Here is a 21,397-nt window from a genome sequence, read left to right on the forward strand (position 1 = left end):
GCTCAGGGGGGAGCCTGCTTCTCCTTCTACCTCTGACCCTCACCCTGCTCATGTGTGCATGTGCTCTCTCTCAAATAAATAAAATCTTTTTTTTTTTAAGATTTTATTTATTCATTCATGAGAGACAGAGAGAGAGAGAGAGAGAGGCAGAGACACAGGCAGAGGGAGAAGCAGGCTCCCTGCAGAAAGCCCGACGTGGGACTCAATCCCGGGTCTCCAGGATCACGCCCCAGGCTGAAGGCGGCGCTAAACCGCTGAGCCACCTGGGCTGCTCCCAAATAAATAAAATCTAAAAATAAATAAATTAATTAATAAATTAATAAATTAATTTAAAAAATCACTGCTTCCCTGAATGCTGGCCTGTGATAGGCATCAACCTATGCTGGCCTGAGGCATCAACCTCAGACCCGTAAAGGGATAACGCTTCAGGGCTGTACAGAGCCCAGCATGGGCACGGGCTAGGGCTCTGAGGACTCATCCTGCTCTGACATCACCGGCCCAAAGGCACAGCCTGCAGCTTGGCAGTGGGGTCTGTGTAGGGGAACAGAGGGGCTTGGGCTGTAAGACCTCTCCACTCGACTGGGGGGAGCGGAGCTGATGTCCTGAGGCTTAGGAAGTAAAGTGGGCCTACTGTCCTCAGGCCAGCATTCAAGCCCAGCAGGTAGCTTGCGGGCCCATGAGAGGCCCCTCACCTGGTAGTGAAGCTGAAACCGCTCCATGTCCACACCCAGGAACCTGGCATTGACTTCAAACTTTCCTGCCTCATCTCCAGGGGTGATGTCAAAGATCACGTTTCTGAAGCTGTTAGGGATGGATTTGAACCAGGGCCTCTTTCCAGAGCCGCAGCCCTGCTCCTCCACCCACTGCAGCTCAGCATGACAGTGCTGTGTGTCAGCGAGTCCAGACTTCCCCTCCCCACTCCCGTAGGCACAACTGTCTGTCTTGCCTGCTCGGCTCGCTGCGTATCTTCTATCTACCTGGCCCTCATCAGCTGTCGCTCCTCTAGGAAGTGTCCCCAGCATCCTTTGCCTTGGGCTGTCTTGGACTGGGCTGGGCCATGTCCACTGCCCTTAGCTTTCTGCCTGAAGGTGCCCTGTCCCCCTGCCACCCCCACTGCCCCAAGACAGGGGCTGTGCTTCTCCTCCCTCCCTACCCTGGGGCACAGCAGGGCCCGACATACTGCCCGCTAGAGACACATACTGAGAGTGGGGAAGGTCCTCAATTTCCACCAGGACCCCCTTCTCCTGGAGCTGGGCAGCGGTATAATGGAGTGATGGCTGCTTCTTCCCTTTCCCAGAAGTCCTGATTCAAAAAGGTGGCAGAGAATTGGTCTAAGTGAGTCTTCCACACCAAGGACACTGGTCCCCTCAGGGTCTGCGGGAAGGAAATCAGAGCCCAAGGACCCTCCCTGATGGACCCCAGGGCTGCCTGAGAGGCTGGAAGGCCCCACTCAGACAGGGGCCGCATTGCCCTGGAACAGTGTCCCTTTCAAACCCGGTGGAATGGGGCAGAGGTTACAGGTCACCTTGGGAGCATGCAGCACCTACTTGGCGCGGGGGGCCAGGTGGCCCAGGCAGGTGCGGATGTACTGACTGTAGTAGTCACCCTGCTCCTCATAGAAGGCCATCTTGGCATCCAGGCCCTGGAGCGTGGCCTGTAGCTTTCCCAGCTCTGCCTTCCGCCACTGGCGGTGCCTGTGCTGGCTGCAGATGTCCTGGGGTGGGAGGGCCAAGGCCAAGTGAGCTGCCTCCTTTGACAGGAGCAACTCAGGGCCTGATAAAGCCCAGGGCACCCCTAGGAGGGTCCTCAGGAGAAGCAGAAGAGGCCGGTTTCACAGCTGCTTTTCCTAGGAGGACCTCAATCTCAAGGCTCTATCCCAAACCCTCAAGGGACTTGTCCTGGCCTTACCCACACCAAGGAGTAACTGTCTTAAGGCTCCTTGTTTTTAGAAAAAAAAAAAAGAGGCGTAAGAATACGCCCTTCCCTGAGACCCCCCCCCCCCCCTTCAGAGAGAACCCTGTGGAGGTCTGTTGGCTTCAGTAGCTGGTGACAATTTTGGGTGGACACTTGCCAGGGTGAGGCCTGCCCTCGAGGCACCTGTGTGCCTACCCCCCACCCCCCACACTTGCCTACACCCCAAGGCCTCGCTCATCTCCCCACGCACTCACCTACATCTACCCACGACCGGCCTCTCCACCTACCTCCCCCTTCCCCTCCACTCAGCTGCCTACACCCACCCACAACCTCAAGGCCTAACCCACTCTCCTACACCCACAAGCCCCGCCCACTCGCCATGCCCCGCCCCAACCTGCCCCTCCCAACCCACCCTCCCTGCCCGCGCCCCCACGGACTCCACCCGATAGCTACCTTGGCCAGTCCATCCACCAGCCCTTGGTAGCCGTTGCGGGCACTGACCAGCCCCAGGCCCTCCAGCTGCCGCAGGTTCCGCAGGACACGCCGTCGCTTGTCCGCCAGCGGCAGGAGGCTGTGCGCGATTAGCGAGCGGTGCCGCAACAGGGGCTCTGGGATCTGGGTCTCACAGGCTTGACGCTGGCACATCAGCCGCTGGTGGGCCGCTTCCTGGGCGGGCAGAGGAGCTGGAGGGACCTAGCAGATTCTGCCATTCTGCCCCCCTACCCCCACCAGATGGCTCCAGGAAGAACATGGGAAGTGTAGCATCACAGACCCAGAGGGGCCTGTGAGTCACCGCAAGGGAGGAGGGGCCCATGGGGGACCGAAGAAGCCATAGCAGAAAGCCTTCTGAACCCACGCTGGTAGCCACCTCCTACTCCTGCAATGGCCCCAGGGTGTTTGGGGTGTTCCTCTCTTTTGTGCTGTTTTGGGAAGCGCCTCTACCAGCCATCCTCATGTTTTCTCAGGGAAGCCCTTGGCTTGGTCTTTGCTGCCCAATCGGATCTCTACCCACTCACTAGCTTCTCCTGCTTCCAGGCTCTGGGGCACACTCCTCCTGAAGCAGCCAGCCCTCCAGCACTCTTCAGGGTGGCTACCCAGACTGCCATTGGGCCATCCAGTGCCCAGGACAGATGTGGGGACCAGTACTGTGGTGCAGCGGGGAGCATGGACACAGTGGAGCCCCAGTGTCCAGACAGTACTCCCAAGCCGCCTGGCCACTCACCTGCTCTCTAGATAGCGGGAGGGAGAGCATCTCCTCCAGCGAGTCCCTAGGCTGGAACTGCATGATGTCAGCTAGCATCTGCTTGGTGCTGTTAGGAGCAGAGGAATGGGGAAGGGTCTGGACATGGGGCTGCCCAGGAGCTGAGAGTGAGTGGACCTCACCGCAAGTCATGGCTGCCAGGGACACTTAAGCCAAGAGAGTGAGTGAGGGAGGAAGGAGACACCAAGGTGGGCTGAGGGGTCTCTGCACATGCTGTGCTGCCTCAACCCTTCCTTCCACTGACAGCCTCCCACAAACTGTTGTCCCAGTCCTTGGGTTGGAGGATGCCCTTCCTCCTCTGGGGGAACTTCCCCAGTGCCCATGTCCCTTCTGCTGAGCCCTCAGGGCGCCTGACAGCCACCTTCCTCTTGGTGGCCCTGGCTGTGTGTTCTTGCCTGGCCCCACCCTAGAAGGCCTTGGGTGGCAGGACAAAGCTGATTACCTGGCTCACTGATTCCCTGGAGGAATAGGGGGGCTGCCCTGCTGGCGCAGGATTAAGGTGGTAGCTTGGCTCCTCTTCTACCCAGATGCAGCCAGCACTGCTGGGTGCCGCCCTCCCTCTCAGAACTGAGGATGGAAGCTCCAGGCCCCTCTCCTGACCATCACTTCCATCGGGCCACTTACCCCGAGCATCTCTAAACCATAAAGCAGGGAAACCATCCCTGACCTCACAGTTGTCCCTTGGGCAAACTGGTAAAAAGCATGACAATATGCCAACATCAGGTATCACCAACATCCCAAGTCTCCCCCAGCCTTCAGCCAAAGCACAGAGCAAAGGTTGAGGGGGACACATAGGCCCGGCAAGGGCGGTGCCAGAGAAGCCTCAAGGGAGAACTGTCTGAAGACCAGGACCCCAGGAAGATGGTGGAGGGGCCGAGTCACCAGCCTAGGATGCTCTCACCCACCTCAGAAGCAGGCTCTGGGCATTGGCATCGCCGGTGTCTGTCTCCAGCCCTTCGAACTTGTTGGCGAGTGTCAGGGATACCTCCAGCTTGCTCAGGTCTAGATTCCCATCTGCAGCTACGCCCTCCCCTGAGGTGGGGCAAGAGATGTGACCGGCGTTCACAGACGGCCATGCTAGCCACCTGCTCCGTGCACCTCTGTGCCAGGAGAGGTATGTCCACACTGCCTGAGGCAGCACCCTGGCCCTCAGCCCTCAGCACCGATGGGACGGCTGTTGCCCAGAGCTCAGCCCTTGACTGACACCCTTGGCCCAGGGGCCTGGAGCTCCTACCCCATTTGTCACCACCCCCACCCTGACCCCTCCTCTGCCCCTCTTGTTCCACAGCTCTTGTCAGGGGAACCCTTGAGGCTCAAAACAGACCTACATCCATCCACATCTCTCTCCCACGATTTGATCAGCCATTTACATGATAGCACTGGGTCTCCCTCCTGCGTGTCCACTTTCTTCCTATCAGCTCGTGTCCACATTTCCAACTTAGGACCAGAGGGAGGAGGGGGTGTGTGGACCGGCTTCCTGGCACATATCCCCGACTTAACGAGAACCCCAGCCAGAGCGTGCTTTCCTGCCTGTCCATCCTTCCCTGCAGGCTCCCCAGCTGGCCCCCCCTTGCCCAGCATGGTACATACCAATGAGGTCAGGGACGGTGGGCAGCTCCCCAAGGTCCTCCAGGAGCTCATGCAGGGGATCACAGTGATCGGGGGCAATCCAGTCCTGGTGCTCTAGCAATAGCTGCGGGTCGGAGGAGGCCAGCAGATGCAGGTTTCAGCAGGGCCTTCCTCCAGGTCCAGCCTACCCACCCAGTGACCCCTCGCTGTGCCCCTCACCCTGTGCGTGTTGACCAGTTCCCCGACGGTGATGTATACCACAGGTTTGGCCACAGCTACCATGTCGGAGTACTCGTCCATTGCAAAGCGCTCTTCTGGCTCTGGGACTTGGCAGGCTCGGCACACGAACCTCCTATCTCCAGAGGAAGGGTGTGAGAGGCGGTGAAGCGGGCAGCACCCCCACATGCTGTCCCCCCACCCCTACCCCCCCCAGGGTCCTCTCCAGCCCAACAATCTACCCTCTGGCTCACTATGCTCACTATGTGCTTTATCTGCAGACTCTGCTTCTCCAAGGACTCCAGGGAGGGAGGTGGGGCATGACCAGAGAAAGAAGAGGAGGAAGAGGGGACAGGATGGGATAATTGGACAGGACCAAGACCTGAACTTGAGGTGTGTCTCCTCCAGGTAGTCGTTTAAGGCCCGCAGATGCCGACTCTCCCCAGAGAAGACTTTGCCAGCCGCAGCATGCTGGAGGACTTGAGCCACAGCCCCAAGCGTGTGGCGCTGTGGGGTGGCCAGGGCACCACCCGCTGCCATGGCCACAATGTCGAAGGCGTCGGGGGCCACTATGGCTGGGTTCAGGAAGCGGTAGTACAGGAGGTTCCCTACCACCTGAGGGCAGAGGACACTATCCCAGAAGCGTCCTGGGATCCGCCTAGGAGGCCCCTGCCCGGCTCCCCAGCTCCCCTGGCTGCGAGGTACCACCTGAGCCAACCCCATCCTTTCATAGAAAACACCCGAGCAGGCTGGCAACCTGCTCAAGGTCACACAGCAAAATGTGAGCAGGAGTTAGGACCAGAACCCGGATCTCCTGACAAGTCCAGGGCTGTCCACCCTGTTAGCTCATGTCCTAGCTGTCTGTCCGCTTGCTGGCAGGTGAGCTGGGTGGAGAATGTTTTTCCGCTTGGATTTTTACAGCATAGGTTTTTCTATTCTTTTGTCTCTGTCTGGGGGTTCACAGACACAGCAGGGCAGAGGACAGCTCTGGAGTCTGGGGAGGGCAGACAGTGCTTGCCTTGTAGACTTCGTTCTCCGAGTTGTCAGGGAACTTTTCTGCCAGAGTTGTCCTCAGGACCTTGGCCACATACCGCATCCCGTACCTGGGGACAGAGTGCATGTGCACTGCGGTCCTGCCCATCTCGGCCGGAGCTCAGTGCATGTATGCTGCCTATTTACTGGCTCAGATATGGCACACCAGCCCCCCAGCTACCTGGGTACTCATGTCAGTACCCAGGGCAAGGGCTCTGTCACCCACTAAGTTGACATGCAGCCTTTAGCCTGGCCAGTGTCCCCTGGGAACACCCCACAGCCCAGGATTCATTTTGCCTTCACCTGAGAGGCACCTTCACCGAGAGGCTATGTATCCTGGGCATGTGACACAGCCAGAACCCTGTCCCAAGGCAGCCTGGGAGACTCTGAGGACACCAACCTCTTTAGGCATCCCAGAGCACCCAGGAGGGGCTGGGCTGGGCTGGGGGCAGGAACAAAGGAGAGCAGGACACGGGGGTAGGAGTTCCAGTCCTGCCTCCAGCATGAACCAGATGGTGGCTTATACAATCCCCTCCCCTTGTGGGTTTATCTCCTGGTCTGGAAAATGGAGGCGAGCATCCCTGCCCTCTCCCTAGCTCAGGGTTTTCGTGAGAATTGTGAAGTTATGTCTGTCGAAGTAGTGTGGTATCCAAACGTGCTCGACTTTATTATCACGATTCCTATAATGGACGTGCCACCTACAAATTCAATCTCCTTCCACCTCCCAGGGTTCAGAGACAGAGGTTTACAAATCATGCTGGCCTGGCCAGGGTGGGGCTGATGCACGTACGGAATCCGGTCTACAGAGGACATGATGGCGACAAGGAACTTGTCGGTCACGGCCAGGAGGCTGTGGAGGGAGATGTCCAGTCGTCTCTGGACCTCGGGGTGGCTCAAGGCCTGCTCTGGGGTGACATCATAGGGGAGGTGGCTGTGGGCAGTGAGACAAAGTATCAGCCAGAGCCCCTCCCATGGTGCCCCCTCCCCCAAAGCCCCACTTCCAGAACTCTTCATCTAAAAACGGGATCCCCCTCGCAGGCGCACACATGCTAAAGGCAGCCCAGCATGCTTAAAGGGACCAGGCCAGAACAAGAGAAAGGACTCAAAGGCAACAGAGCAATGTGGGTGGAAGGTAAAGAAAGAGTTGCAGGGCCCAAAGCAAGTGGATGCATGTAGGAGGGATGGACATCCTGCAGTCTGTATGAGGGCTCCTCAGGGGAGCTGGAAGCCAGGGCTGTCCTAGATCTAGTCTTTGTCAGTTGGGGCAATCGGGAAGACGGCCACAGCCTTGCACCTCCGACATAGAAGCCCACATGTCACCGGAGCAGCCACCAGCGTGAGGTGCTCCTCAGCAGCCCCACTTCTCAAGGACCTGTGCACCCAACCAATGCCTCCGCCCGAGCCCAGGGCCAACCTGGCTCTTCCACTGCCTTATTGGTCTATTCATCTGGAAATCTGAATATTCAGCTATCCCCTATCAATGAGGACTCCATATCCCAACTCCTGGCAAATCGGATATATCATTTGCCAGCAGGACATAGCAATTAGACACATTTGCATATTCATCTGTGTTCATTCTGTGTCAAGCACACCAGGTCTGGTGTCGTTTATTCCAGTTCCATGTTAATTATCAGAGGGACTATCTAGAAGGCTACATTCTTTCATCCCATGGGGCTGGTGGCAATATTCAGACACCTGTGTGCTCATTTGTATGCTGTCCCAGGGAGGCCCCAGAGCAAGCAGGTCAAAGAGAGCTCTCCCTGTGCCAGCTGCTCACCTGCGCTGTCCTGTCTGAGCCTCACTCTGGTTGATCCAGCTCTTGTAGAGGTGAATGGGGTCTGTGTGGACGCTCAGCCTCTTGTCCTCCAGCACCTCTTGGATGACTCTGCCCAGGATCTCCCGCAGGGCACTCTGGCCCCGCCCATTCCGGTAAAACCTCACCACCAGCCTCACGACTGTGGGGTTACCCGTCACCATGTCCTGGGGCTGCTCTACCTTTGACCTATGGTGCAAGAAGTCATGGAAGTTAGTGTCTCGCCCCGTGTAGGACAAATCGCTGCTTTTCCTTTTGGAGATTTTGGTTCTTCGAAGCCTATTCTGGTAACCTCCTAAGACTCATCCCGACAGCGCAACCTCAGCTGTGCACTAACCCCTCTGCCCACATCCCCCCTCCATTCTGTCCTTAGAGACATCCTGCGGGCGCTCCTTGTGAGCTGGGAGAAGAGGCCTTCTGGTTCCATTTCCACCCTCAAACCTCAGCAGACTGTCAGCTGGTGAAGGAGCCAACAGTGGCCTCTCAGCCTGCTCCCCTCCCGTCCCTCTGGACATGGGAACCCTACCTGATCTCCTCCTGGAGCATGGTCTTGAACAGCTGCAGCAGCAGGTAGGCCTCACGGCGATTGGAGGCATAGTTGTACAGGCTGAAAATCACAGACTCCATGAACTTGGTGGTTTTGTTCTGTGGCATGTGGAAGGTCAGCTTGGCCAGGTAGATAGGCTGGGTCTACAAGTGACAAGAAGACAGGAATGGTTTCTGCCGGGCCTCGAGGACCAGCGAGTGAACAAAGAGAGGCTCTCCTGACGGGAACCTCTTCGGAGGACTGACAGGAGGGGCAAGAGGAAGGGGCATCTGGGGTCGAGGCATTAGGGCAGGGGAAGGACACTGTGTGCAGAGAAAGGCCCTCCGAGGGTAGTGAGGTCCTCTCCTCCCACAGCCTTCTGTTCACCTGCAGCAGGTAGAAGAGATGTTGGTAAGCTTCTAGTTTCTGCCTTTTCTCTTTGCTCAGCGACTTCAATCCCTTCTGCTTGTCCAGAACCATCATGCCCGACAGCTGCTCCTTATTCTTCTTGGTCAGCTTCTTGCAGTGCGAGACCACCTCCTGCAGGTGCAGGGAGAGCGGGCCAGTGGAGTGCAGACCATGTGGTCAGAGTCAGTGCCTCAAGGGGCCAGGCTTTCGGCCGTTCCAGGCATTCGTGGCACATGAGCCGAGAGAGAGAGAGAGAGAGAGAGAGAGAGAGAGAGAGAGAGAGATGGTTCTACAGTGTGGCTCCCCCTCCCCACAACCACCTCCGCTTTCACAGGGTGAGTCCCTGCAGAGAACTGGGTTGCCAGGCCCTGACGTTGGGTCTGTGGGTTTTGCTACCATTTCTTCTGAGACTGCTGCACTTGCCTGAGCTGGAGCTGTCACACTACCACTTCTACTCATCGCTGCACCTTTGTGTGGACATTCAGTCTGAGGAGCTTTTGTGTCTACCTCTAAGCTGGCCTGGCAAAACATACCCTCTGATTATTCCTGTTTCCCAAGGAGGAAACAGACTTAGAGATTAAGTGGGCAGCTCGCAGCCCCATCACAAGGTAGCAGCAGAGCTGGGCTCCCTCATTTCATAGCCAGGGCTCTTTTGGCCCTGTCACCTGTCCCCCGACAGAGCACCACTGGAGCGAGGACCTAAGCCAGGTAGTAAAATCCAGACAGGCAGAAATTACCGTAAGCAACCAGGACAGCCAGCACCACCTCCCAGAGGATGTGCTGGTGGCGGCAGGCCCCTCACCTGCAGGGTGATCCGGTTCTTTACCAGCAGGCCAATCTTGATGTCCATGAGGTCAAGGTCCTGCTGCAGCTGCTGGTTGGACCGGATCTTCCTGACCACCTCCTCCTGGAGCTTCAGCAGCTCTGCCTCCACCATGAAGTCCTCCTGGCTTTGATTCAAGAGGTGGGCAAATCTGCACACCACGCTGACAGTGGGATGGGGTGAATGGACTGGCAGGACGGGAAGAGGCGTCAGGATAGCCGCGTCCTCAGAGGCTTCCTCACCAGCTTCCTGCCTGTTACCACCTCTTGGTCCCTGTCCTGCTTGAGGCCAGCAGACCTGCAACACCTAGCCCTTTAACTGGTTCTGCTTGTGGCTGGGGAGTGGTGGGCTGCCTCTAGGCCTGTCCTGTCCCCACACCAGGGCCCTAGCTCCCTCTGACAGACCCCCCTCCTCAGATTGGCTGCATGCCCGGTCAGAGGAACAGACAGCACCCCCATGGGCAGGACAGGCACAGAGGGGATGGGGAAAGGGAGAGACCAAGGTGCAGGGCGTTCTATTGAAAGCCCAGGAGTGTCACCTCGGGCCCAGGAGGGAAAGGGCCCACATCTTCCAGAACCGGAGAGGTGGAGACAAACTTGGACGTGGATGCAAAAAGGAGGACCTCCAAAGCTGGGCTCCCGGACTTTAAGAACGGGAGCCAAGAGTGGCCCAGTAGGACCTCTTTGAGGCTTTAGATGTGCAGCCCCCTGTGAGGACTAGGGGGCAGGTGAGGGGCACCACTGGGTGCTGGCACTCAGGTCCCAGCACATAGAAAGCTTCATGCACACTGGCCCTCATGGGCTGGAGCTGGTGCAGCCCTAGGCCGCAAGATAAGGCTGGCCCTCTAGGGAGAGAAGACCCTTCCCTTGTTTGCATTGGTGGGTAGCAACAGGAAGATGATATAAGCCTGGGACAGCAAGCACCTGGCGAGGGAAGCCTTCAGGGTGACCGGGTTGGCTGTTACTGGGGTGGGCGGGGGCTTTGGGAATAGCCCCCATTCAACGATGTTCCTGCACAGATGTCTTAGCTCCTGTCTCTCCCACCATACTAGGGGACCCCCAAAGGCAGAGACATATCCTCAGTCCCACAGGCACCCCAGGTCCTGAGGCACGCACAAGGTTGAAGACATCACCTGTTGGTGAGGGAAGGGGCTGGGAGGACAATTTCTCCAAAGCCCAATTTTGTAACCATGGGCTGGGGTGGCTCCCTTGCCCACTCCCTTTGACTATCGAAAGCCATGGCTCGCACAGAGGAGGGAGACCCGGCAGCTTACTCACAATGAAGAGAGGAGACCAGGCAGCGTACCTAACACCCTGTAGTCATCCCGGGCCTTCCAGGCTCGGAAATATGCCTGGATCTTCACAATGGCGTTAACCTGCCATGAACACAGGTGGGGAAAGGCTTGCTGACTGCCCTTGTTCTGGTCTCCTGGGTGGAGGCTGGGCACGGGGACGGGGCAGCAGCAGGACACTCACATTCTTCTGGAAGTATCCCAGACGTCTCCGGTATCGCCTGCAAGCTGCCCACATCCGGACCCAGGCCTGGATCTGAGGACACACATTATCTCAGAGCTCCAGGCTCGGGGCCTGGCCCTTGGACCCAGGCCAGCCCAGCTGTCTCCAGAGGTGGCGAGGTAAGAGGACTAACAATTGTTCCCAGGGGGCCCTCAGGAAATAGCACTGCCCACCCCCACCCCCCACCCCAAGCTGTGGCAGCTACCTTGATGACAGCATCCAAGTTTGCTCTGAAATACTGCAGACGTTCCAGGTATGTCTTCCGCTGCCTGTAACCCCGCCAGTGAGCCTGTGTGCCAGGAGAGAGGACAACCCCTGTTGGTCCCTGCTGGCCGGAGACCGTCCAGGGGAGCAGGGCAGAGGAGGCAGAGGGGAAACCTGTTCTCAGAGAACATCTACCCTCATGGGGAAACCAGATATCTGCACCAGCCAAGCATGCTCTCTGCCACTCTCCCTGGTCCCAGCACACACACATGCACACACAAGCAATCAAACCCATGCACTCAAGCTAACACCTCCTCATGAAAACCCAACGGTAAGACACAAGCTTAAAGATATTAGTGAGTCTCCACATATTCACCAACTTCACCAGAGCGTGCACTATATCCCCCCTCAATGTACTCACACGCTCCATTGTTCCTCACACACAGGGGCATGGGTGGAAGGCATGTACAGGTGCAGAATGGTGCACCTCTGCCAATGCCACGTGGGCTGCAGGCCACAGAGGCTCCCCTCGCCCACACTCCTGTTTGCCAAGCCAGCACCCCCTCCCACACCCGCCCATCCACCCTCCCTCCATGGTGCCCCGGCCCTGGCTGGTCCACGTGAAGGGCTAGGGTGACTGGCTTCTCTGTAACCACACCCTCTCTGGTCTCTAAAACGAACCCGAGGGCTTCCTTCCTCCCATTAGAGGCCTCTTCCCTTTCACAGAAGCTCATGTAGCTGTTTTCCTAAAGTATCACCTTGACTACAACTCTCAGCCCCAGCGCTTCCAGCTCTCAACCCATCTGACCCCACATGACTCTCCACTGGTTCCTTAGCGACTTGAGCCACATCAGACATTGCACTTTCTTCTCTGAACCTTTGTTTATGGCCTTCACCCTGATTCCCAGCCCTTTCTACCCCTGAAATCTTTCGTGTCATTTAGGACCCACGTGAAACATCTCCTGGATGCTCAGGCCTGGACAATTCTCCAGCACGGAATCCGTAATGGGCTGGTGTGTCCAGAGCATCTCCTTTTGACCAATTATCCCCCCAGCCCTTCCTAAAGCCAGCTCTCTTGGCTGGGCTCCACCCCTGGGGCTAACCCTGTCACTCTGTTGAGCCAGGATGTAAGAGGCAGTGTGCCCTCAGGACAGCAGCTGTCCCCCCTAGTCTGGAGACCAGAAAGACCCACCCCCCGCCTTCCCTCAGCACAGCTTCGTCTCCTTCTCCAGGGGCAGGCTGTCCCTCTGGACAGCTGCTGCGGTGAGGAGTGGAGGAACCCCTCTCGGCTCTTCCCCCAGCAGCCCATACACAGCTCCCCCTTAGAGAAGAGGCCTCCCAGTCTGGACTGGTCAGAGGTCAGGACTTGATCTGAGGGTTCAGCTAGGCTCAGAGCTTCCAGGAGAGGTTCAAGTCTCAGCACACCCCAGCAGCCCCATTCCTGACTCTTCCCTACAGCTGGAGGACAGGTGGCCCGATGCTCTGGGCCACCTCTCCCTTTCCCTGGTTCCCAGGACCCAGGCCAGAGCCCATACAGCTCCAGCATTGGCAGCACATGTGCCCTCTAACCCCTTCCCCTCTCCCACTATTACTGTGGCTTTTCAGCTCTTTAATTTGGGTGTGAAATCCCAGCCCAGGCTCAAGATGGAGGAATCCTTATGATCAGACCACTAAATGCTAATCACTAAGGTTCTGCACTGAGTTCTGGGACTGACGCCCTGCAATTTAACATGTGATAATGGCTACCACCAGTGGAGTGCTCACTGCACCTAGCATTACATACTTTCTTGCTAAACCTGCACAATCAATGCGTCACTGTGATTAAGGAAACTGTGTTGGAGTAGGCTCAGGAGAGTTGCCCAAGGCCGTACGACCCAGAAGTACCAGGAGGCAAATTCCAGCCTCTGACTGTAAAGCTTGAGCCCTCCGTCACAAACCCACACACATGGTGACTCGGACTCCAGAGCCATGTGCCCATCCCTCCCACACGCCGCTCTTGGGGTTGCCTCTGTGTCCCCACCACCACAGCATCCACTGTCAGCCATTCCCTAGGTCCTGCCAGAGGAGATGTGGTCACTCCTCAGTGTGTCTCCCATCCATCTCCTGTCCTTGCCTTGGGCCAGGTGGCATCCTTGTATACCAGGTATGCAGTGTTCATTCAAAAGGAACTTCTCACACTTCTGCACAACTTGTAGGTCACATCTACCTGAGGAGGTCTCTGCTCAACTCCCATCTTTCCTGGCTTGTAAAATGGTTGGCGGAGGCACATCTTCCCAGTCACTTGTGGGTCCTGCCTCAAGGCCGCACTGGACCAGCCACAGGTCAGAATATGAATGGAAAGGGCTAGCAGGAGAGAAAAGACAAGGGCTCTTCCCCTTGTGGCTGGTCCACCCTTTCCTGTTTAGCCCCCAGGGTATCCTCTTCCTGTGTCCGATGCCCGATGGCTTACCAAATCTCACTCTTACCTCCCCGCAGGGAGTTGACAAAGCAGTTCTTGCCCTGGGGACAGTAACTGGCACCTGCCCATGTTCTTGCCTGCCAGCCAGGCACTGTTCAGATGCCACTGCCTTCCTTAATCCTCACGAGCACCCCATATGGAGCATGTCACAATGTTCATGTTCCCACTCTGCAGATGGGGACACTGGCTGAGAGTAAGTGCCTGTCGAGGTCACACAGCTAGCTACTTGTGGTGGAGCTGGGACTCAGACCCAGGCAATCTAGGCTCTACATGGCATGCTCATAACCCCTACTGTTCAGAGGCCAGAAGATCATCCTCACTCTACTTAGCACAAAGCAGGAAGGAAGGAAACCCTGAAGCTCAGATAAGCCCAGGCCCTGACAACTCTGAAGCCCAGAGCTTGCCACCTGGATCTTGATGACCGCTGGCAGCCAGGTCCTCAGAAAGTGGGACTGCTCAGCAAACTTCTCCCGGACAAGGAAGCCACGCAGACGGGCCTGGAACTGGATAATAAAGCCGACGTTGGCCTTCCAGAGCTGTTGGCGGTCATGGGCAGCGGTAACCTTGGTGATGGCTGACTGTGGAAGTGAGAGAGAGAACTTGTGGCACTCCAACGGGTGAGGCCTCTGCTGCAGGGAACTCTCTCCCTCCCCTACAGGGGTGCAGCCAGCACCCCAGCCAGCAGGAGCCTCTGCCACAGGGAGTCCCCTCTCTGGCCCTCTCCCTCACAGGGGCTCTGCCAACCTGGATCTCCTCCCGAGTCAGGTGGGACATATTAAGGCGACAGCCAGAGGGCCGCTCCCAGGTGCCCTGGAAGGTCTGCAGGTGGAAGTAGTAGGTAGAGCCATCCTTCATGTTGTGCTGGACCCAGAAAGCTGTGTCTCCTGAGCAGAAGCCAAGTAAGGAGAGAAGGCTCAGAGGAGGCCAAGAGGTGGCTGGGGCAGGCAGAGGAGCAGAGGGTGAGGCTGGGGCCATTACCTGGGTACCGCTTCCTTGCCATGGCACCTTCCAGGGCCCGCTGATAGCTGTCAGCACAGTTGGGAACCACCCCTCGGAGGGCCACAGTGGGGTTCCTTAGCACCTGCTCTGTCTGGGCTGCCTTGCCCTCCTTGATGGCCTGATTGATGGCGGCTACACCGAGAGCCACTGCCAGGGGCATGGGGAGGGAGTGGTTGGTCCTTACCCTTTCCCAAGTCCCTCCCATGGGCCCTGTCCTGTCCATGGGGGAGGGATTCAGGAAAAGGGGACACCAAACCCCCTATCTGATGGAAGGACAGGGAACCTCCTCGTGTGGATGTAGACAGATGAAAATAGCAGCATGTAGCTGTGCCTGGAGGGAAAAGCAGCAGTCAAGGAAGGCTTCCTGGAGGGAGGCATCATGGGGCCTGCTGGGCTGGGTTAAGAGGACAGCTCCAACGCTTGTACAGGAGTTCAATGGCAGAATACAAACAGAGAACCTCAAGACGGTTTCTAAAGAAGAAAATAAAGTCCAAGAAGTGCAGCAGCTGCCTTCATGTCAGACAGGTGGACAAAGGGACTCCAGACACTATGGATCGACACAACCAGCACCCACACCAGCTGGTGTGGTTTCAGAAACGCTGGTGTGGGTGCACACTGATCCTGTCTGCTTGTCCTCAAAGCCAGAGCTGACATCGGGACCCCAAACTCCAGCTACCAGCACAAGACAGGACAGACCTTTGGCTACCACCTGATGTCACACGCTCACACTTCGGGGGCAAGTACCCGTGGAAAGGTGTGGTGTGGATGGAAGTAAGAGTGAACCGTGGGCCCTCAGCCCTCAAGACTCTCCTGCCCAGCTACTAGGAGAGCTATTGTCCAGGGAAGCAACGAGGCCCTGCTCTGGTTCTGGACCACCTCCCCACAGAGGGGGTGAGGAGCCCACCTCCCCTGGACTGCCACATACTTCTCTGCGCAGCGTCTGTGTCCTGGTTGGCTCTAAGCACCTCCTGGCGGATCTCTTCCAGCCAGAGCACTGCCCCAGGGTCCCCTGTCGCCTAAGAAGTTGAGAGAGATGGCTCCAGGCTCAGCTGCCCAAGGACCAAGGTACAGGCAGGACAGCAGTGTCCACTCCTCCCACCTGCCGCATGCTGGCGTGGCCTTGTTGCTTCCTAGAGCTGCTGCCAGGCTCAGAAGGCTCTCTCCAGGCCTGCCTTCAGGCTGGCCAAGCATCAACTCAGCTTGGCCACAGCGCTCCCAGAATCCTCTTCCACCCTCCGAGCAACTCACTTTCCTGCCCTTGTGCCTCAGCGCCCCATTCCCCTGTGCCAACACACACCCTCCTTCTCAGGATGACCCCGACCCCAACCCCAACCTCCACCCTGTCTGGCCCATTCCTGCTCCGAATTATTCTACCAAACCAGGTGGGGCCTGGATTATACGCAACCATGGGTTGAGTGAGCCTGTGCCTGCCACATGGTCAGGCTGGTCCCCTCACCCTTATGGCTCACCTCACCCCAACCCCAGACTCTGCTCCCTCCTAACATTCATTAGCAGATGGAACTTTCTAGACAAACATTTGATCAAGCACTATGTTCCAGGCCACATTCTAAAGCACTTTCTCCTGAACCCACCACATTTGTAAGGCGCACAAACAATGCCCGGCAGAGGAAGAACCCAATCCTGCTGTCCTACTGTCTCCCTGAAGCCCTGACCCAGAGAGAAGTTCGATATCACCACACATCTGCAGGGGAGTAAACTGTGAGAGCCACGCACAGGGTCAACCCACCATAAGGCCCCATCATTCCCAGCATGCTGGCAGCTGGAGCTCGGGCTGGTGCCCCCCGCCCCATGGCCCCTCCTGCCTCCACCCCCAGAAGGAACTGGGTCATCAGACTGGGCCCTCCCAGGGTGCATCCTGGGCACAGCTCTACCCACGGGGGATACTCTTCCTGCTCCGGCGACCAACCCAGACACTCCAGCCCTCACCTGGGCCTTCTGCCTCTTGGCTGCCACAAGGAGGAGATGATACCGAGGGGCGACAGCAAGGCTGACATTGTCCAGGCCAGCCGAGGGAAGCAGAAGGGCAGACAGAGTCTTCTTGGGGCTGCCCTGGTCCAGAGCCTCATTGATGAGGCTGACCGCAAGGATCTCTAGGAAAGACAGATCTAGGTGGGCAGAGGGCCTAGATGTACAGTCAGGGATGGGCTGCCCCCATCCACCCTGGACTCCACTCACGGTTGGTCTCTTCCTGGACCTGGGCATTGACTTGGTACACGGTGGCCTGCAGGTCATTCCAGCTCAGGGTGACCCCGTCTGGCATGCGCTCATGTCGCAGCTCCACCAGAGCATCAAAGTAACTGGCGGTGGGGGTGGGGGTGGGGGTGGGGGGGTGGGGGAAGTAGGTGAGCAGCAGGGACGACAGCAGCCAGAAGTCAGGGCAAGTCAGAACATGTTGCTTGGCTTCCCACTCATTACATTTTCCTGGTTCCCTTCTCACCTTGTTGGTCTTTCTTTCAAAGCCTGTGCTGGCTCCTCCCTACCCTCACAGCCGGAGCCTCCCACCGCTCTGTCTCCATATCTGATCCTGACCTCAGGGCTTGAGGTGCCATGTCCTAATGCCTCCCAGAGCACACCAGCTGCCTCCGCCCACCTGCCCAAGATTGCCCGATGAGCACCCACACCTGACCACTCACACCTGACCCCCCAAACCACTGCCCCCCCAACAGCCTGAGTCTCCCAGTCCTACCCCTTTGGTCAACATTCACTCCAACCTCTGAGGACAAAGATCTTGATGTCACACCTGACCACTCTCTCAGCCCAGGTCCACGGGTCACAACCAACCACTCTCCCCCTCATAGCCCAGGTCCACACACAGCCAAATCCAGGCAGATCTGCTTTGGGAACAGATCCAAATCCGGACTCCCCTTCGCCACTTCAACAGCCACCACCCTTGGCCAAGAGTCCCTCACACTTGGCCTAGAGGCTGCCTCTGTCCACCCCAGAGCCTGTCCTCAGCACAGCAACCATAGTGAGCCTGGCAATGGTAGCTTGAATCGGCCTCTCTGCACTGCAACCTTCTCACTCAAAGGGAAAGCCACGGCTATGGTGTAGCTCACCCTGTCGCTCTCCTCGTGTTACCCTGCCTCATGACTTCCTGGCGTCCCTGGACACACCAAGTGCACAATTGGCTCTGGGCCTGTGCCCTGTATGGCCCCCTAGTAATCAGAGGCCCTGAGGTCTCTCCAAACCCCCTTACCAACAGGGCCTTCCATAACCCCCAGCATATCCTACCCTTTGTACCCTTGGCCCCTTCTGGTTTTGGTCATGGCTTGTCCCCCCTTTCGGTCCCCTTCCACTAGCACGTTGGTTGGATGAGAGCAGGAACTTTGTTTTGTTCACTGCTGTTTCCTAGTACCTGGGAAAGTACCTGACACTGGGTGGTACTCAGACCTCCACTAGGAAGCACACAACATGGAGGAAGAGGGGATGACTGAGCCCCCCACTCCCAGGATGAGCCACAGGCCAAGGAACTGCGGACAGACCCAGAGGGAGGCTGGGCCCAGGGGCAGGGCAGGCCCAGAAGGCTGGTCTCCAAGCAGAATGGAGTCTTGCCTCCACCTGCTTCCTCCTAGACAAGTGGTTAAACAGTTCTCACCGGTGAGCGTTCTCTCTTTCCACCTCGGCCAGGCCCGTGGTGGGGTTCACCAGGCTACTCCAGCAGCTGTCGCCATCGCCAGCCTCCAGGGCCCTGTTGATCAGGACCACAGCTGACAGCATTTCCATAGCCACAAAGAGCTCCTCATGGCCCAGCTCCTGCAACAGGAAGCTCCGATTCCCATGGGGCAGTGAAGGCTTGGGGCCACCGCCATCCTGCCCCCAAGGCTCCCCAACATCCCGGTCTCTATCCCAAGCCCCAAAGGATTCATTCACTCACTGACTAATTGTATCTGCTACCTGAGAACGAGCTCCCTGTGTGCCCAGTGTGTAAGCGCCTCACACATTTTCACTTGTCTTTATAACAAGCCAGTGGGGGGGGGGGGGCTATCAAAACCCCTCATTCACAGATGGGCCCACAGGAAGGGAAGTTAAACCTAGCCCCCCGGTTCCAGGACCCACGCTTAACTGTGGCCCCCCTTCTGGTTCCTAGCCACACTGGGAAGTGTGCGAGGCCCTGGCTCCACTTCTCGGCCCAGGCTTCCCCCTTCCTAAACCCTAGCGTGTGCTGCTCTCCATGCCTGAGCACCATCCAGTCCTCCACAGACAGAAGATGGCCACCAAGAATTCCAGCAGCTGAGCTTACATGCCAGGCTCATCACTAATGCATACGGTGACTGTTGAATCCTCACAATCCCATGTGGTATGTTACTGCTCCCACTTCACATATGAGCTGAGGAGCAGACAAGTAACCTGCTTGCCTGAGGACACATGGCAAGGAGGCACAGAGCTGGAAGTTACCCCCACTTTGACATCCATGGGCAGGGTTCCTGTGTTTACCTGCTGGTACTTGCCTTCTGTGCCTCATACCACTTGCCACTGTGGAGACAGCGCCCTTCCTGAGGGCTATGCCCGGGGTCATGCTCTAAAATTCCCTGCTGTGGGTCTGATTCTTCACAGGTGTCCTCTCTTCTAGGAAGCCTTCCCAGACTTAGTCCCAGCTCTGGTCCTTCCATTCCCTAGTCTGAAGTCCTCTGTCCCTGACAACATCCACTTCTCCCTCCCTGCAACTATCTGGATCCCTCTGAGGGTGCTCTGCACTGACTGTCCTGGGCCCCCCATGGCTCCTGGGGCTCACCCCTCCCCGCTGCTGCTGGAGCGCCGTCAGCTCCTGCTGGTACACAGCCGAGGCAGAGGGATACACTGGAGGCAGCTGGGCTTCTGGGCACATCAGCTCCTTCACAGTATCGGCTGCCACTCCCTTCTGGATGGCTCTATTGATCCTGCACACGGCCTGGAACACTGCAGGGGAGGAGGGAGAGGCCTGTACAGGCTGGGCACCTGGGGCCCATCCTACTTTCCTGGCTAACCAGCTGCTACTAGGGGTCTCTGAGGGGTAATGGCTTTGCAACTGCTCCTTCAAAGTTGTTCTGCCTTGAGGCGGCTGGGTGGTGCAGTCAGTTAGCATCCAACTCTTGGTTTCAGCTCAGGTCATGATCTCAGAGTCATGGGATCGAGCCTTGAGTCAGTGCTCAGCGGGGAGTCTGCTTGGGTCCTCTCCCGCTGCCCCCTCCTGTGCGTGGACACGCATGCTCTCTGTCTCTCAAATAAATAAATCTCAAAAAAACTACAACTACTCTGTCTTCTGCTAAATTCAAAATAAGTTTCTAAGTATTTAGGAGGAAGAAGTGCCAGGTCACTGTACAAAGCACTGGAAGAAGCAATTTGTCAGGCCTAGAGATCGGCAGCTTGGCAGGTAACAGAATGGCCGCCCTGGTGGAGGTGACAAGACAGACAAGAGACTGTGGAGTGTAGCTAAGAACAGTCAGTCAAGGGGCCCCAGGGGCCAAATCCTGCTGACAGCAAGGAGGGATAAACAACCAGCCCCAAAGTGGAGCCATTTGGGCACAAAACGCAGGAGTAAGTGGGGCATGTGTGCATCTCAAATGCAAGGGCTTGTAAAATGCCAGGCAGATCTGGGTGCTGCCATCAAGGAGATAGATCTCCTGGGGAGAAATGAGGATATGAAGACCAGTCAGTCCATATCAGCGCTGCCTTCCCTCCCCCAGAACTCTGACAGTTGGGAGAGGAGGGGTCCTGGTGGGAAAGGGAGGACGGAAGCAGTGGAGGCAGTGCTGGAGGATGCTGTCGCCCGCTCTTCATGGGTGACAGTGTGCAAGAAACAAAACCCAGACAACCAGGGGCCTGGCGGTGGGGCAGGCCAGGCTGCCGGGGAAGTGCAGCCTGTCTGGGCAGCTAGCAGGGGTGGAAGGGGGAGGGAGACCTGCAGGTCTCATCTGCCTCACTGAGCAGATGGGACCAAAGTTGAGGCTGAAGCACAGAGGAGCCCAGGAAGACCTGCAGATGTGCAGCAAAGACGTGAGCATCAGGCCTGTGCACTCCGGCAATGAGAGAGCTGAGCGACCACAAGCAGCTAGCGACTAGAACAGGGCTGGCGGCCCCGGGCTAGGGCTCGGGCCCCTGCACTCTGCGTGGCCTAGCTCCTGCTGTGGGTGGGCTGACCCCCAGGAAGAACACATCACCAACATGCTCTTCCAATAAAGAATTACACATCGATTTTTAAGGAGAACTGAGTGGGATCATGATTTTTTCTCTCATCTGGGAAATCGCTACATTTGAGAAGCCAATGGATTCAAGCAGGTTGAAAGTATCCACTTACAGGGACAGAGCCCCAGAGCCCCAGAGCCAGCAGGCAGGATGGACTGTTGTCACCCCCAGAGCCTTCATGAACCTGTCATGTGCCTCTAGGCAGCCTGGGCCTGGGCATACAACCCCACACGAGGCTGGGGTTGCAAACTCCGATGGCACTCTGCACCACCCTGCATAGAAGCCAGTCAAGGGTCAGAGGCGGCAGTGATGGGCCCCGTCCACACCTCAGCCTGGAGGTGACTTACTGGCTTGTTCCTCATCACCCTTCATGTTGGCTGTAACTACACCAGCTTGGACCTCCTCCTTTTCCAGAAGATCCAGCAGGCCCAACTCCTGGGGAGGGAAGGAATGAAACAGAAGGGAGTGCTGGGCCAT

General features: G+C 57.4%; 1 protein-coding gene across 6 annotated transcripts in view; it reads right to left on the bottom strand.

The window, feature by feature from the left end:
* Positions 1–21,397, bottom strand: part of IQGAP3 (IQ motif containing GTPase activating protein 3) — a 92,644-nt gene that overhangs the window by 58,618 nt on the left and 12,629 nt on the right. For 5 of the 6 annotated variants that reach the window (XM_077901117.1, XM_077901116.1, XM_077901115.1 and 2 more), the window contains exons 11-37: positions 21,268–21,355; positions 19,491–19,654; positions 18,354–18,511; positions 16,934–17,055; positions 16,685–16,848; positions 15,663–15,753; positions 14,717–14,884; positions 14,483–14,622; positions 14,146–14,316; positions 11,282–11,365; positions 11,038–11,109; positions 10,868–10,937; positions 9,542–9,750; positions 8,719–8,871; positions 8,332–8,495; positions 7,770–7,994; positions 6,783–6,923; positions 5,979–6,063; positions 5,343–5,575; positions 4,964–5,096; positions 4,766–4,868; positions 4,081–4,207; positions 3,137–3,224; positions 2,368–2,580; positions 1,548–1,714; positions 1,201–1,302; positions 693–801 (exon numbers count right to left, since the gene is read on the bottom strand). In XM_077901117.1, coding sequence (XP_077757243.1) covers positions 693–801; positions 1,201–1,302; positions 1,548–1,714; positions 2,368–2,580; positions 3,137–3,224; positions 4,081–4,207; positions 4,766–4,868; positions 4,964–5,096; positions 5,343–5,575; positions 5,979–6,063; positions 6,783–6,923; positions 7,770–7,994; positions 8,332–8,495; positions 8,719–8,871; positions 9,542–9,750; positions 10,868–10,937; positions 11,038–11,109; positions 11,282–11,365; positions 14,146–14,316; positions 14,483–14,622; positions 14,717–14,884; positions 15,663–15,753; positions 16,685–16,848; positions 16,934–17,055; positions 18,354–18,511; positions 19,491–19,654; positions 21,268–21,355 — 3,744 coding nt within the window. The remainder of the gene's footprint in view (positions 1–692; positions 802–1,200; positions 1,303–1,547; positions 1,715–2,367; positions 2,581–3,136; positions 3,225–4,080; positions 4,208–4,765; positions 4,869–4,963; positions 5,097–5,342; positions 5,576–5,978; positions 6,064–6,782; positions 6,924–7,769; positions 7,995–8,331; positions 8,496–8,718; positions 8,872–9,541; positions 9,751–10,867; positions 10,938–11,037; positions 11,110–11,281; positions 11,366–14,145; positions 14,317–14,482; positions 14,623–14,716; positions 14,885–15,662; positions 15,754–16,684; positions 16,849–16,933; positions 17,056–18,353; positions 18,512–19,490; positions 19,655–21,267; positions 21,356–21,397) is intronic. The other variant, XM_077901118.1, reaches the window with a different exon arrangement.

Source organism: Canis aureus, chromosome 6 (assembly GCF_053574225.1).
Source record: "Canis aureus isolate CA01 chromosome 6, VMU_Caureus_v.1.0, whole genome shotgun sequence".
NCBI classification, from domain to species: Eukaryota; Metazoa; Chordata; class Mammalia; order Carnivora; family Canidae; genus Canis; species Canis aureus.